At 36.0% G+C, this 14,464-nt stretch overlaps 2 protein-coding genes across 6 annotated transcripts in view; one reads left to right on the top strand and one right to left on the bottom strand.

Moving 5' to 3' along the window:
* Nucleotides 1–11,220, top strand: part of PIGB (phosphatidylinositol glycan anchor biosynthesis class B) — a 41,148-nt gene extending 29,928 nt beyond the window's left edge. For all 4 annotated transcript variants that reach the window (XM_044229951.1, XM_044229950.1, XM_044229953.1 and 1 more), the window contains 4 exons: nucleotides 338–402; nucleotides 7,734–7,947; nucleotides 10,036–10,216; nucleotides 10,978–11,220. In XM_044229951.1, the coding sequence (XP_044085886.1) occupies nucleotides 338–402; nucleotides 7,734–7,947; nucleotides 10,036–10,216; nucleotides 10,978–11,115 (598 nt within the window). In that variant the 3' untranslated portion in view covers nucleotides 11,116–11,220. The remainder of the gene's footprint in view (nucleotides 1–337; nucleotides 403–7,733; nucleotides 7,948–10,035; nucleotides 10,217–10,977) is intronic.
* A 325-nt stretch (nucleotides 11,221–11,545) lies between these two features.
* The window catches only part of CCPG1 (cell cycle progression 1), a 39,525-nt gene continuing 36,606 nt past the window's right edge, over nucleotides 11,546–14,464 (bottom strand). Inside the window, exons 9-10 of one of the 2 annotated variants that reach the window (XM_044232027.1) lie at nucleotides 12,214–12,311; nucleotides 11,546–11,671 (exon numbers count right to left, since the gene is read on the bottom strand). In XM_044232027.1, coding sequence (XP_044087962.1) covers nucleotides 11,655–11,671; nucleotides 12,214–12,311 — 115 coding nt within the window. In that variant the 3' untranslated portion in view covers nucleotides 11,546–11,654. Of the gene's footprint in view, nucleotides 12,312–14,464 lie in introns of both variants that reach the window. The other variant, XM_044232026.1, reaches the window with a different exon arrangement.

Raw genomic sequence — 14,464 nt, 5'->3', positions numbered from 1 at the left:
GAAACTACCAAAATTTTAAGTATTGAAGGACTAGAGAAATATTTTTAAATGATAATGTATGTATCTTTATTCCAAATTTGAGTAATATGACTTAATTGGATTGGTAACAGAAATCTTTTTTAGAATGTAATTGTACTTTAGAATTTCACATTGACATCAAATATTAGGATTACTTTTAACACTTCATCACCTTTTAACTAAAAAATAATGAGACTGAATCCTGAAGCAGGAAATTCAGTCTCAGTATTTAGAAAAACAGATTGTTAATATTTCATTTTAAATATATTTACTTCTCAAATTGTCATGTAATTCTCTTAATATCTTTTTTTTATTATAGCATGTTGAGCCACAAAGAATTTAGGTTTATCTATCCAGTTTTACCATTCTGTATGGTGTTCTGTGGTAAGTATTTTTGTTTAATATAGAAAAAGTTGCATTTATGTAGAAATAGGTTAGATAATAAATTTTCCTTAAATACTAAAATACATTTTCAACTAAACTAAATGAGAGATGCTACTTAATTACAAGGTAGACTACTCCAGTATTCTTTTTACTGCCTAAATATACTTTTTCCTATGTCCTAAAATGTGATATAAAAACATAAGGATTTAATATCCAAAGGACCTTTCAGTGATGGTGTTTCTGGCTGTAGGACTCTTTCATTCTAAAGTAATGAAATATGTCTATTTTATAATAGCATTTTAAGTTTATGATTAAACTATGGAATTCTTCATTTGACAAATGAAAAATCTATTTACAGCTGTTGAAACTACTTTTTAATACTTCTTCATACACATCTACCACTTTAAGATTCACTCTAATGCATACGCAATTTTTAAAGTGATCCACGCCTCTGATTTTATTTTTGGCTTTTTCTCCATTTTTCCACTAGGTCTTTTGGAATAATTTTTTTTTTACATGTGACTTCTATAAAGTCTTATAGCACTGATCTCTGGAGAAAGTGACTTTTTACATTGGTTGGTTTGGAAAAAATATGAATTGAAACTTTATTAACTTCAAGTTTAATTCAGAATAAATGACTTGGCTTCCCTCAAATATTAAAAAAAAAAATCACTACTGGGAAGGGAAGAAATAAGTATACAATGGAGACTGGAGGCTGGAAAAAACTAGGGAGTTAATGATATCAAACTTTTGACCTAAAAAAAACAATAAAATACCAAACCATCCACTGGGTTAAGCAGCCAGCTTTGATCAAGTATATACTATCTCAGCTATATGTACTGTCTTCAACTAGATACAAACATAATTATATATAAATACATATATAATTTATATACACACACATATAACTTATATATGTATACACACATACATCCAAATATTTGACACATCTGAATTGCTGAAACCGAAGTTCATTTGTGTTATGACTTTATAGTCTCACTTCATATATAGATGCAGGCACAAATTATAGGCATTGAACAGCTATTTGTCAAGTCTTAAGAATAGTGGGTGGATTCATCAGAGCAAATCTGCACATCTGCTCATGAATCACTATTCAGATTTAAAATTTTTCTTTACCACCACTTGAGCTGGAGTTGAGTTATAATTAAATCAAGTCCAGAGGTCAAATATTTGTGTGTGTTATTCGGTTAGTTTAGGAACTTGGTTTCATTTCATTTTTATAATTTAAGGTTTTTCTAGCATTCCACTTCTGTGCCATGTCTTTACAGAGTGTTTTAGATAAAGACTGGGTTGTCTGAATCCTCATTCCCAGTCCAAAAGAATCAATCTTTTAAGTGGCACATTCTTGGTAACCTGTTTCCAATTCCAAAGATTGAGATAAAATGCTGATGAGATTTGAAGAGGATCTCCTTCTAATGAACAAGAATCAGCATTTGTTCCATATTTTGTCCACTCAGAAGGATCCCTAAAGGACTGGGAACGAGCAAAACCCCTCATTTTCTCAAAGAATGTGATCCCTCCTTTGGACACATTCCTAAGGTCCTTGAATTGGACCTGAAGAGACTTGTATTCCCACTAAGAGTCCATAGTGAGCTCACCAGGACATTAGTCTTTGGATGTTCAGGAGCAATGTCAGATAAGAGTTCTTTTCAGAATTGTTCTAAATGGCCTAATTTGTGTCTTTTCTAACTACATGAAATCTTGAGTTATACTGTACCTCAAATCTCAGTTTTTATTCTTTTTTTGGCCTGTTTTAAAAACCTGATTTTTAGATAAACATAACAACTCAGTCAGCAATTTCTTTATAATAGACACCTTAAAACTCGTTGGCTTAGAACTTACTATGTCTGTAGTTGTCTCACTATCACTTCCACCACATTCTTTTGGTCAAAGCAAGTCGCAAAGCCAGACCAGATTCAAGAGATGAGAAAGAAACTTCAGGCTCAGGTAGAGACTGGACATGAAGAGTGGTAACTGCAGCCATTTTTTCAATCAACAGTAACTTCTCTTGCCTAATTTGAATTTCCCTCAGTTCTATCCAGAACAGGACTAACTCTGAGAAACGTACCTTCTGTAATTGGCTCTGATCGTTAGTGAACTATATAACCTTGTGCCTCTGTTTCCTTATCTGTAAAAGAAAGGTGCCATTGGTCTAGTAAGATTGATATTTTTAGTTGAACCTCTTGTAATTTGCGCTGATGAGGTTTCCAACACCTGCTACTAATTTTAGGTTGGGTATCTGCTTCATCTGTTTTTATCACAGTGGCCAACACAGACTTGCAAGTCTGTTTCTCCATACACTAATTGTTTTATCAAAACTGCACATGCATGTTATTTGAAAAGCCATTTCATATGTTTGTTTAAAAAAAAAAACAAAAAACAAAAAAACAATGGTTCCCTGCCCTCCTTCCAATTCTTCTCTTCAGAGGCACTTACACTCTTTCAGGTGGTTATTTTGATAATTTATCTCTTTAAATAAAATGCTAATAATGCCCTTAAACATCTTGTTTTGGGCATTTCTTAGGACTTCTATGAAAATAGCTTTATTTCCTTAGCGAAGTAGCAACATAAAATTCTTCCTGATATCTCTGTGCCCAATATTCTCCTTACTGTTCGTAATAGTTCCAAGTTTCTCTTCCCCAGGCCCATTCTTCTGTATGTTCCATCACAGAATTAAACCACTTTTTTTTTCATGTAAACGCTGAATTTAAGTTAGCTGAACAGCTTTCCCAGAGAAACATCTCTGATTGGTAAGACTTTAGGTAGAGATCTTTTTCTTGGGCTTTTAGATTGGATTTTCTGTCAAGTCTTGTCGAAACAAGGGTGCATCCTTCCTACCCCTGTGTTTGATGGGATCAGTAATGTACAGCCCTTAACTTTCGCATCCCCTCCATTCCAATGAACCTTACCTTGGTAAGAAGGAACTGATCAGTCCTTGCTTAAAAATACATTGTAATAGGAAGTATCCAAATTTAAAAAGTAACTGTGTGTATCAAGATAAATCATAGGATGATTAGGAGATATGGCTGAGTAAAGAAGGAACCAACTCATGCAGGGCCTTCTTATATACTCAAGTTTTTAGATTTTATTCTGGAGAAGAGTCAGCTGGGACATGATGGATTTAAAACTTTAACAGTGATCTGATAGTGATTGGATAAGAACCCAGTGTGTTTGTTATAAAAATAAACTCCTGGTATAAAAAGAAAAAAACCCTATAATGTCATCCTCTAATCATCTGGTTCCATTTCCCAGAGATAATTATCAGTCTTATAAATTCCTAACAACTTCCTCTTTTATGTATCTTTTTGTTGGCATAGGTAACAGGAGCAAATTAAATATTCTGGGATGTTATTTAGCTTGAGTTAGAGTTACTATGGTAGCGTGCCCTTATTCAGTCCTCATTTCCCACAATTTTAGTAACCTGCACCAACCAAGATCCAGAAGCAGATGATCCCCTTTCTGACCTATCCTCAGGTCAGTAGTAGCCTAACACCACATCACAATGCCTAGGTCATTTGCCATACTTCATCTTATCACATAGGCATTTTTATCGTCTCATATCATCGCAAGGAAGATGGCTACAGTACAATAAGAAATGTTGTGACCACATTCTTTTAACTTTTATTACAGCTTACTGTTACAATTCTAACTATTAATAGTAATAGTAGCTAATAGTAATAGTAATACAGCTATTAATAATAGCTGTTACTATTAGCTGTTACCATGCCTAATTTGTAACAGGAAGAGTATAGGGTTCTGTACTACTGGCAGTTTTAGGCATCCCCCAGGGGTCTTGGAATGTATCCCCTGCAGAGAAGGGAGGACTGCTGTATGTGAAGTGAAGGTGTCTGAATTCCTATGAACCCAGGTTCATAGGAGGTCTTTGTTCTCTTGGAAATTACATGAGGCCAAAAGATCTCCCTAAGTGGTTTACAGAACAGAAGAAAACTTGTGTTCACAGAATCTTCAGTAATTGGGAGAGGGGTCTCACATTTCAAGTTAGATGATGCTTACATTACAGTGTGCTGCCTATCCCATTCTGAGCTTGCTCATTCTAGGGTGGATCCTTGCAGTGAGAATTGCATCTGCATTATTATTTGTACATACAGTTATGTAGACTTGGTAGACAGCAGCTACAGGATCTTGTTACCTTTTTTAAATACTGAAGAAACCACACTGCTTCCCTGTAAGTAAACTGGGAATCCTAAGCTTCTCTTGTGGCGCAGACTAGCACTGCAGCTGTAATGTATTTCCATCTCTCCCTTTAAGAGCTCCAGTTTCTGCAATTCTCTGGAGAATGTTCAGTGTCAGACAGTTTGAAAACCCTGGAAGTCTTCAAATCCAAGTCTGTTCAACTGTTCCTTCTTTCCTTCTTTTCCCAGCATTTTCTGTGTATTTTTTCTCCAAATAATAGGAAGATTCAGTTCCCTCTGAAAAGATCCATCCTACTATCACCACAAAGAAAATATAAAAGAGAAGCATTACCTAATTTAAGACTCCTTCGTACTGAACCAGCTGGAAATACAAGCATATTTTCTTCCAGCATTCTACCCAAAATGCCATTTTTACAGCATTTACCACCGTGCACTCCAGTTTTAGATCAGTCACCATACCATTGTATCCCTAATGCCCATTTTAAAAAAAGCTTTCAAGGAACATTTAGTGAGTAAAAAGACTGTGGATGAGTGAACATTTCACAAATGCAACCTGAAGAGGTAACACTTCATTTGAATATTCCTGAGGGCAAGTTGTCTTCTAAAGTGGCTTGCCAGGATAGGCTTTAATGTAGATTTTTGTAATCTGAGGCCACTAGGTATATTTAGTTTTTTCCCATCTACTCAAGAAAGTACAGCTCTTAAGCTTGCTGGTCTATTAGTTCTGTGACTAGAATTATTACAGATAAGAGAACTCCTGGAATCCTATTTCAGTTCTAATAAAACTAATCCTAGTTCTCAAACTTTAGTAGGTTCCTTATTTTACCATAGCAAACATAAATTTAGATATATTGTACACAGAGGTTTAGTTTTCTTGATCTTCCTACATTTTTTACCACACTTTTAAAAATGTGCTTTGGCTTATCAGCTATTTCAAGTACTAGTAACGAGAGAGATGTGTGATATTCCAACTAATGAATAGAATGAACTATAGGTAATGATATCTAAAACATTTCCTAGAGGAATGAAATTCAAGATTTCTTGGCCAAATTTGGTTCGGCAATCAAGTAAGTGGCAGGTATCAGATGTCTTGGAATAGATGAAGTTATTTTATTATTTTCAATTATATATTACTTATGTACAATATATTATTTATAATCTTCAAAGCAATGAATAGAAATAAAAGAAAAGCGATAAAGGCACCATACCTAATTAAGATATATTTAAGTGTACAACAAAAGGTATCTTTAGTTTTTCCTAAACTGAATGTTAATATATACTTTTTTTAAATTTATGACAATGGTAAGTTGAAAGAATGAGTGTCTTCAGTTAATGTGAAGTGTTATGCCTCAATAATGGGTCTGTGATTAAAGGAGTGAGACCGATACAAAGCGAAGGTCAAGCAAAGCTTTATTTCTTGCCAAGCATCAAGAATCAGACCTGCCGTCAAATAGCCGGGTCGGGGCTGCCACTTACAGAGAGGACCACCCCTCCCTGCTTTCCAGACTAACTTGTATGGAGCAAAGGTCATGTGGTTGGGCCTGGCCACACACAGGTGGCTGATTGAATTACAATTCACCCCACAGTAGCCACAGAAACTAGCCCACCACCTTGGTAGCTAGAAGACAGTATGCGCCCCCACTGACTGGATGTCTCCACCTGGCCTGACCCACCCTTGTATTTGAGCTTTCTTACCTGAGGCTGGTTTCCAGGACTTGTTTTTAAGTCCGTCCCCTGGGGGAAAGGAAGCAGGGACAGTTTAAGGGTTAAAAAACAATTGGGTTAAGCCGCTGCCTGCTGCCTTCGGCTCGGGTCATGATCTCAGGGTACTGGGATCGAGTCCCACATTGGGCTCTCTGCTCAGCAGGGAGCCTGCTTCCTCCTCTCTCTCTCTCTCTGCCTGCCTCTCTGCCTATTTGTGATCTCTCTCTGTCAAATAAAAAAAAAAAAAAAAAAAAAAAAAAAAAAAGCAATGTTATTGTTTAACCTCAATGGAAGCCTCTGGCTAAAATGTAAAAATATAAAATAGGTCCCTACATGAAGTACTGGATCTAAATCAAGTAAATTACAGGTCTTAATTTACTCCTGTTTTTGAAATAGTCCCTCCTAGGCCAACTTCATGTTAGTGTCCTTAAATGGGAACAGTTCAAAATTAATTTTATTCATGTTCAGTCATTTTCAGTGATTGAGCCAACCTAAAACAGCTGAGGCAGTCAATTAGGTGATGATCATGGAAAACAGTGCCTTAGCCCTGGTGGGAATTAGTGCTAAAATTCCAGGCAAGCCACAGACTGGAGGATACCCAAATTCCATGAAATTCCATGAAAACAGTGTATGTGGGGTATGAATAAAATGTCAAGTTCATTAATAAGCTCATTCTTTTCCAATGCAAAGACCTGTTTTTTTAAGGGTATTTTCAATAGATCCTTATATGCTCATTATCAGTGGCTACTGCTGGGGAGGAGGACTATAGGAAGGGGATGGGAGACTTTTACTTTGCATTTATTCTATTCTGCTTGGGGTTTTTGCCACATGCAAGAATAACTTTTACAAATTTAAAAATAAATTGTTCAACATCTCCAAATTGCCCAACACTATAGTGAAAGAAAAGACATACTTCTTTCAGAAAAAGATACCCATGCCACCATATGTACAGTAACTACTGAAAATCTCCCAGTGGTGTATTTTTCTCAGAGGACACTCTGCCACATATGTACACAATCCATTGTTAGCGCTTGGGAGATTAAAGAGAGGAGACAGACAAATGAACTATGTACCAGGATAAGCACTGGACATACGTTTTTTCCTAATACTTGGAAAAGTTACTGTTACCCCATTTGCAGATGAGGAAAATAATGCTCAGCAAAGTAAAAGAAGACACCTGTGCCAGGGTTAGAATTCAAATCTGGGTCTGTTGGACTCCCTAGCCATTCTTTTTCCACTATGCTTCCATTCTTTTTTCCAAGAAAAATGTCGAGATCTGAGGACAATGACAGTGAATAGAGAAATTATAAAGATGACCTATTGCTTATTTCTTATTTGTCCATGACATTATTTCAATTTGTGCTACTTCCATTAAGGTTTATAAATGTATATTTGCTTAGCTATCCTAAAGCAAGAATGCCAATATTATGGTTCATGTCTGTCTTCATACAGGGTACTCACTAAACCACCTGAAAACATGGAAGAAACCAGCTCTCAGCTTCCTGTTTTTATCGAATATGCTCCTTGCCCTCTATACTGGTTTAGTTCATCAACGAGGTACTCTGGATGTCATGACTCATGTTCAAGAACTCTGTTACAATAAACCAAATAAATCTTCAGCTTCAGTATTTATAATGATGCCTTGCCACTCTACTCCTTATTATAGGTAATAGAAGTTGTTCCACTATATGCTATTAAGAAAATGAAACTACTCAAAAATTCCTTTCAGATTCCTGAGTTTACTTGATAACTGATCAAATGACTAAGAAATCTGAAACTTTATCCATATTCACTGAATTTTAAAAGCCATTTAAACTATGTCAATGAAAATCATATACCACTTTTAAGTAGGCTTTATTTTAAAAATGTGACATATTTAAATGATCTATTATAAATGTAATATAAAATATTTTGTAGATCATTTGAAGGTAACCATAGTAAAATTGTTATCATTGAGCTTACTATAAATCTTTGTAATACATCTTCTATTTTTAAAACTTTGAATTAATCTCAAAACACTAGATTCTACTCCAGATTTACTGTTGGACTGCTGCCCTGGTCTTATACTAGTCTTTTAAAATCTCTCTTTATATTAGTTGTCTCACCTATAAAAATTAGGAAATTCAATTAGATGATATTCTAATGCCTGAATTACATATTTCTGAGAAATGCAACACTAAAACTGCCTTAACTATGCAGGACATTTAAAAAGAAATCCATTTGGGCCTGTGCTTCCAGTTGCCTACTAACAGAACATGGGCAAAGCAAACTGCTTTCCTTTAAAAAGCTCTACATCTACTTAGCCTGGCTTTAAACAGTCTGAAGTGAAATTTCCATGTGCACATTAACTACAACTAACATTAACATCAACTATCAAAGCTGACATCATTTTAAGATAATTTAACACTTTTGGAATACTCAACTGAATCATTAATGTCAATCATTAAAACATAATTAGAAAGTTGGGACTGCCTAGCAAAAGCCACAGGTTAGATGTAAGATCCAAGTATCCCTTCAAATTGAGGTTCACCTCCTATATAAAAAAAAACTAGAGGTGAGAGTGGGATATTCACTCTCCCTCTGTGCTCACATTAGCAGTAACACTGCAGAGAACAGGAATTCTAGAGGCATAGAGATGCTTTGCATACATGGCTGTATAGTTGATATCTTAGGTTTGAGTAGTTCACCAAGTTCTCCTGTTACATTTTTCAAACTGCACAATGCATTAAAAAAAGTCTCCTTCAGAGTAGAAGGCTTACAACTTTTCTCGTCTTGTTTTGGTTTTCTCTCTGAAGCAAGACCTTCCCCTCCTAAATTATACAAGCCATGAAGTGTTAGGTCTTGTGTAAAATTTACTCTGTATGCAGTTCATAGATAACATAAACCTTTATCACGTGTTTATTTTTCCTTAGGCAATTACAAACATGGCTTTTGCAGAGCCCAAGTAACTGGCTTAAATTGTCATAATTCCATCAATCCATCTTTTTTACACACAGTCTAGTCTTTCTATGCCACAATAAAACCATTACTCAGTGAACATATGTTGCTCTCTATTACTAAATCTTATTTATATAAATACAGAACAACAACAACAAAAAAAAACCCACACAGCAACAACTTATTTAAGGATGTGAAAGGGAAGAGAGCAAGAATCCTTTCTTGTTCATGAAGTTTTCTACCTTGCCAGTTAAGCCCATGGGGAATTGTTCTCTCTCTTTTTTTTTTCCCAATTTCTTTATTTTCAGAAAAACATTATTCATTATTTTTTCACCACACCCAGTGCTCCATGCAAGCCGTGCCCTCTATAATACCCACCACCTGGTACCCCAACCTCCCACCCACCCCCCCGCCACTTCAAACCCCTCAGATTGTTTTTCTGAGGGGAATTGTTCTCTTATTAAGAAGTCACCCACTTCATCCCGAAGGCCCCTTCCATTCCTGGAAAAGCATACTGATGTTGGAGAATTCAAAGTCTCCCACAACTGCTGACTTACTATCCCACCTTAAAGTGGAGTTTCATGATTTAGTTTGGACTTGAAGGTTATGCTGCTGCTGCACAGGCACATGGTATAACAATCCTATTGTCCACCTTTGAGAACACTACATTAAAATCTTGCTTCTTCACCTTAATGGGACTCAGCGGAGATTTAGGCTTCACGTTTTTTTATGTGAACATGATAGGTCTTGAGAGTAACTGGAAAACTTTCACCCTTTTTAACTTCTTATAACTATTATGGTAACTTTCTCTTCACAGCCACGTCCACTACCCACTTCCAATGAGATTTCTCCAATGTCCCCCAGACCTGACTGGAAAAAGTCAGTACCTTGACGAAGCAGATATATTCTATCTGAATCCCTTAAACTGGCTAGATAAAGAGTTTCACAATGATTCAACATTGCCTACTCACTTGATCATCTTCAGCATTTTAGAGGAGGTAAGGAAATATGAAAAAGGGGAAAAGTCACTATTTTACCTCTGGTTCAGCACTTGGGTAAACAGACAACTTTTTTATGGTCTCTTTCAAGCCCCATATTTTGTAATTGGTTCTTTCCTCTGGTCAAAATCCATCCCAGTTCTATAACTATCAAGATATATATGTTACTTACTTTGAGTTAATTCTTTTATTAAGAAATTATATTGCTTTGGGGCACCAGGGTAGCACAGTTGGTTAAGTGTCTGATTCTTGGTTTCGGCTCAGGCTGTGATCTTGTAGTTATGATCCCAGAGTCATGAGACTGAGCCCCATGCTGGGCTCTGTGGTGAGTTCAGAGTCTGCTTAAGATTCTCTTTCCCGGGACGCCTGGGTGGCGCAGTTGGTTAAACGACTGCCTCCGGCTCAGGGCGTGATCCTGGAGTCCCGGGATCGAGTCCCACATCAGGCTCCCAGCTCCATGGGGAGTCTGCTTCTCTCTCTGACCTTCTCCTCGCTCATTCTCTCTCTCACTGTCTCTCTCAAATAAATAAAATAAAATCTTAAAAAAAAAAAAAAAAAAAAAAAGATTCTCTTTCCCTCTCCCTCTGCGCCCCCATCTGCTTGCATACTCTCTCACTCTCTAAAATTAATTAATTAAAAAAGAAACTATAGTTTTATTAAGAAAAAAAGTGGTAGAGGCGCAAATCAGGTCATTCTAAAGTTCTTGAAACAGTACTCAGAAAATGTAGCCTTTATTTACTTAAACATTTATTTACTTCTAGGAAATAAGCACTTTCCTAATTTCAAGCAACTATGAGAGAACTGCTGTGTTCTTCCACACTCACTTGCCAGAAGGTCGAACTGGAAGTCACATATATGTCTATGAACGGAAATTAAAAGGGACATTCAACAGAAGATGAAATTCTGAACTGTGTTTAAGTCTTTCCTAAAGCGGTGCCTGGGTAGCTCAGATGTTAAGCAGCAGCCTTCAGCTAATCCCAGGGTCCGGGGATCAAGCTCCGCATTGGGCTCCTGGCTCTGCTGGGAAGCCTGCTTCTCCCTCTCCTACTCCCCCTGCTTGTGTTCCCTCTCTTGCTGTCTCTCTGTCAAATAAATAAATAAAATCTAAAACAACAACAACAACAAAAAACCTTTCCTAAAGAAACAGACATTGCTGGGTAGAGATATTCAGATGCTGCATAAATATGCCTGTAAACACTGGGTAAGATTTGTGGAACTAGCAAAAACCACTGGAATTGCTTTATCAAATATTACTACTGAGGAAATGTATGAATAAATATCACAAAGTATAAAAATTTTAATACAAATACCAGATTTTAAATAAAGACCTTTAGTTTTCCTCATGGTGTAGTTTTATTGTTTCTCCCACAATATTCAGATGTGCAAGAAATTTCACAAGAGAACAAGTCAGCAAGCTCATAGGAAGGCAGCATATTCTTCACAAGTCAACGGGCTCTTGAACCCACAAAAAGACAAGAAGCAAGTGTAAGATTATAAAATGTTAAAAGATGAAATTCCATCACAATGTATTTTTTCAAGCTCTACTGCAAATTTAACACAAATGTCAGTGTTAATTACACTTTGTCATATGATTTGAGCTTGCTTTAAGCTCATACACTGAAAGGAAGACATTTCATGCACAAAATATGCTGCATGCCCAGCTTCCTTAAAACTACAGTTGAACACTTCCAGTGCCAAAAAAAAATTCAGCAAAGCTAAACTACAAGTAAAATGCAAGTTAGTAAGCTTTTACTTGATGCTTCTGAGTAATAAAGTCATCAAACTGATACTTAGAAATGACAGAAAGACATTATCTTGATAATTTCATTTTAGTTTCAACACCAAACATTGTAGAAAGCATCCATGTTTCTGTTACCATTTTCTAATTTAACTTATTCATGATGATCAGTATTTAGGGTCAAAAGGTAACTGCCCCAATTCTATTTCAAGATTTGCCATGTGTCTTCCATTAGTGCGACCATATTTATGCCATTTACCTTCCCTTTTATAAGGTTGTGGCTGAGGGTGCTTCTGCTCTTGTTTTCGATGCCTGGAGTTTTCAATATTTACCATACGTTGCTTTTTATCTGGTCGACTGAAAGCAGTAAACACATTTTTCATCTATGTTAGAGTTAAATTTAAACAAGACACAATCTTAATGTTTTTGTCCATTAATCTATTATCTGAACACTCTGAAAAAGGATGTTAAATTAATCTGAAGTATAATCCTAACACAACCATACCAAAAAGATTCAGTATTATACTTTCATCCTACAGGAAAAAAAAAAAAAGACAAACATACTATAGTGGTAAAAAGGGGAAATACTCAACAGATAAATAGAAATGTGACGATAAAATAATGAGATGTGTTTCCATTTTTTCTCCTCTAGTTCAAAATCAATCTCTTCCCAGTGGCTTCATCCCTTACATGTATGTATAGATATCTTACAAACTGAAGAATATGTATACATCTCTTAGAAACTAAAGAAAGTTTCTTTTTCTATAGCCACAGCCCAAGGTATGTATTCTACTGCTTTCCTCAAACTCCATATGATCAGGCTACTTCTGTCACTACTTCACTGAAACAGTCCATAATGCCATTCACGGCCACCCAATTCACAACCATGAAATCCAGCCTCCTCTTTGTTTAAAGCATTTGAGACATGTATATATACTCCTTTCACTTGAGATGATCTTTGGATTTTCTTGCCATCACATTTCAGTATTCTCAAGCCTTCTTTCTCTACAACCCCATACGTGTTAGTGTGCCCCAGGAGTCTGAAAAAACCACCCCAGCCTAGATGATCTACACACACACACACACACAATCTGGGCTAGAAGGAGTCCTATAACTAATGGCCAACTAATTCTTTCAACTTGGCTGTCAACAGATGCCTACAAGCACAATTCTCATTTCCAATTCCCCTCCCCCAAAACCTCTGGTATCCCTATCTTAGTGATGCCACTATCCAAATAGTGACCCAAACCAGAAATCTGGTATTGTTACTTTCTACTTCTCTTTCACAAGATATACCACCAATTTTACTTATATTGCTCAAATCTGTCTCCTTCCACTCCTATTACCCTAGTTCAGATACTCATCAGCTCATGTCTGTAGTTTTTCATATACCACCATCTAGCTTTTAGCTTCACTCTTTCCAACCAACATTTCAGACTGTTGTCAGTGATCCAAAATGCAATGAGGCAAGTCTTTTAGCATAGAGATCCTTCAGATCTTCACAAAAGATCTGTATCTTTTCATACCCCAGCACTACCTGGCCTCCTTAAAGTGGCATGTCTTCATATCTCCAAATATAGTTCTGAGTAGAATGTCCTGCTCTGCTTAGCAAATTCTCATTTCTCCTTCAATAACCAGTTTAAAGAAGTTCACTTCAAAGACCACCTCACTCCTGAAACTTTCCCAAACATCTCCAGGCTGAGGCCACCACACACAATGTGCCTCCAATACCTCTATTTAATGTCTTATTGTTACCTAACTCTCCAAAAGCTTGTGAGCTCCTTGATGGCAAGAATTTTCCATGTTTTGTCAGGGCAGCCTCACAATGTTTTGCTCATTTAGGCACTATATAGTTAAAGACTGAAGACACCAGAATCAGTCTCATTATTTTATAGACACATTACATTTATTCAAAAAGACATATATAACTAATTCAAAGATTAAAAAATAAAGCTAACATTTGAAGATTAGGTAAGTTTCATGTTACAGAATATAAAGCTGATAAGCAATTGATAGTTATTTTTAGAAATTATGTATATAAAGCACACACATTATAACTTGTGGCTTACTAAGTTTGCCCTACCTTTATGAACAATAATTGTGTAATAACTATATTAAGTATAGTTTAGTTAGTAAGTGGAATAGACAAAGAAGTGGGCCAATCCAAATTGTTACATATGAGCTCTTCCGATTTCAGAGTGAACTCTGTACTGTTCACCCAAGCTTCCCAAAGTGAGTAAATAAATAAAAGACCAAAGAAAAATCATTTCACTTAAGATGATTATCTTTTCATATAAACTAGAATGAAAAGAAATGAGCTAAAATAGGATTTACATATCCTTAACTCATTTTTAAGGCAGAATTTAACCATTTGCTCAAGTCAAACTGATTATTTCAGTTTGTAACGGCTATTAACGTAAAACTGTTATCTTTCGACTTAATTTATTCTAAATTCTCTGGCAATAAGATACTTTTACAAATTGCACTTTTTTTCTTTACAAAAAGTACTT

The sequence above is a fragment of the Neovison vison genome, chromosome 13 (assembly GCF_020171115.1).
Source record: "Neovison vison isolate M4711 chromosome 13, ASM_NN_V1, whole genome shotgun sequence".
Taxonomy (NCBI): Eukaryota; Metazoa; Chordata; class Mammalia; order Carnivora; family Mustelidae; genus Neogale; species Neogale vison.
This window is presented reverse-complemented; position numbering and strand designations above follow the sequence as displayed.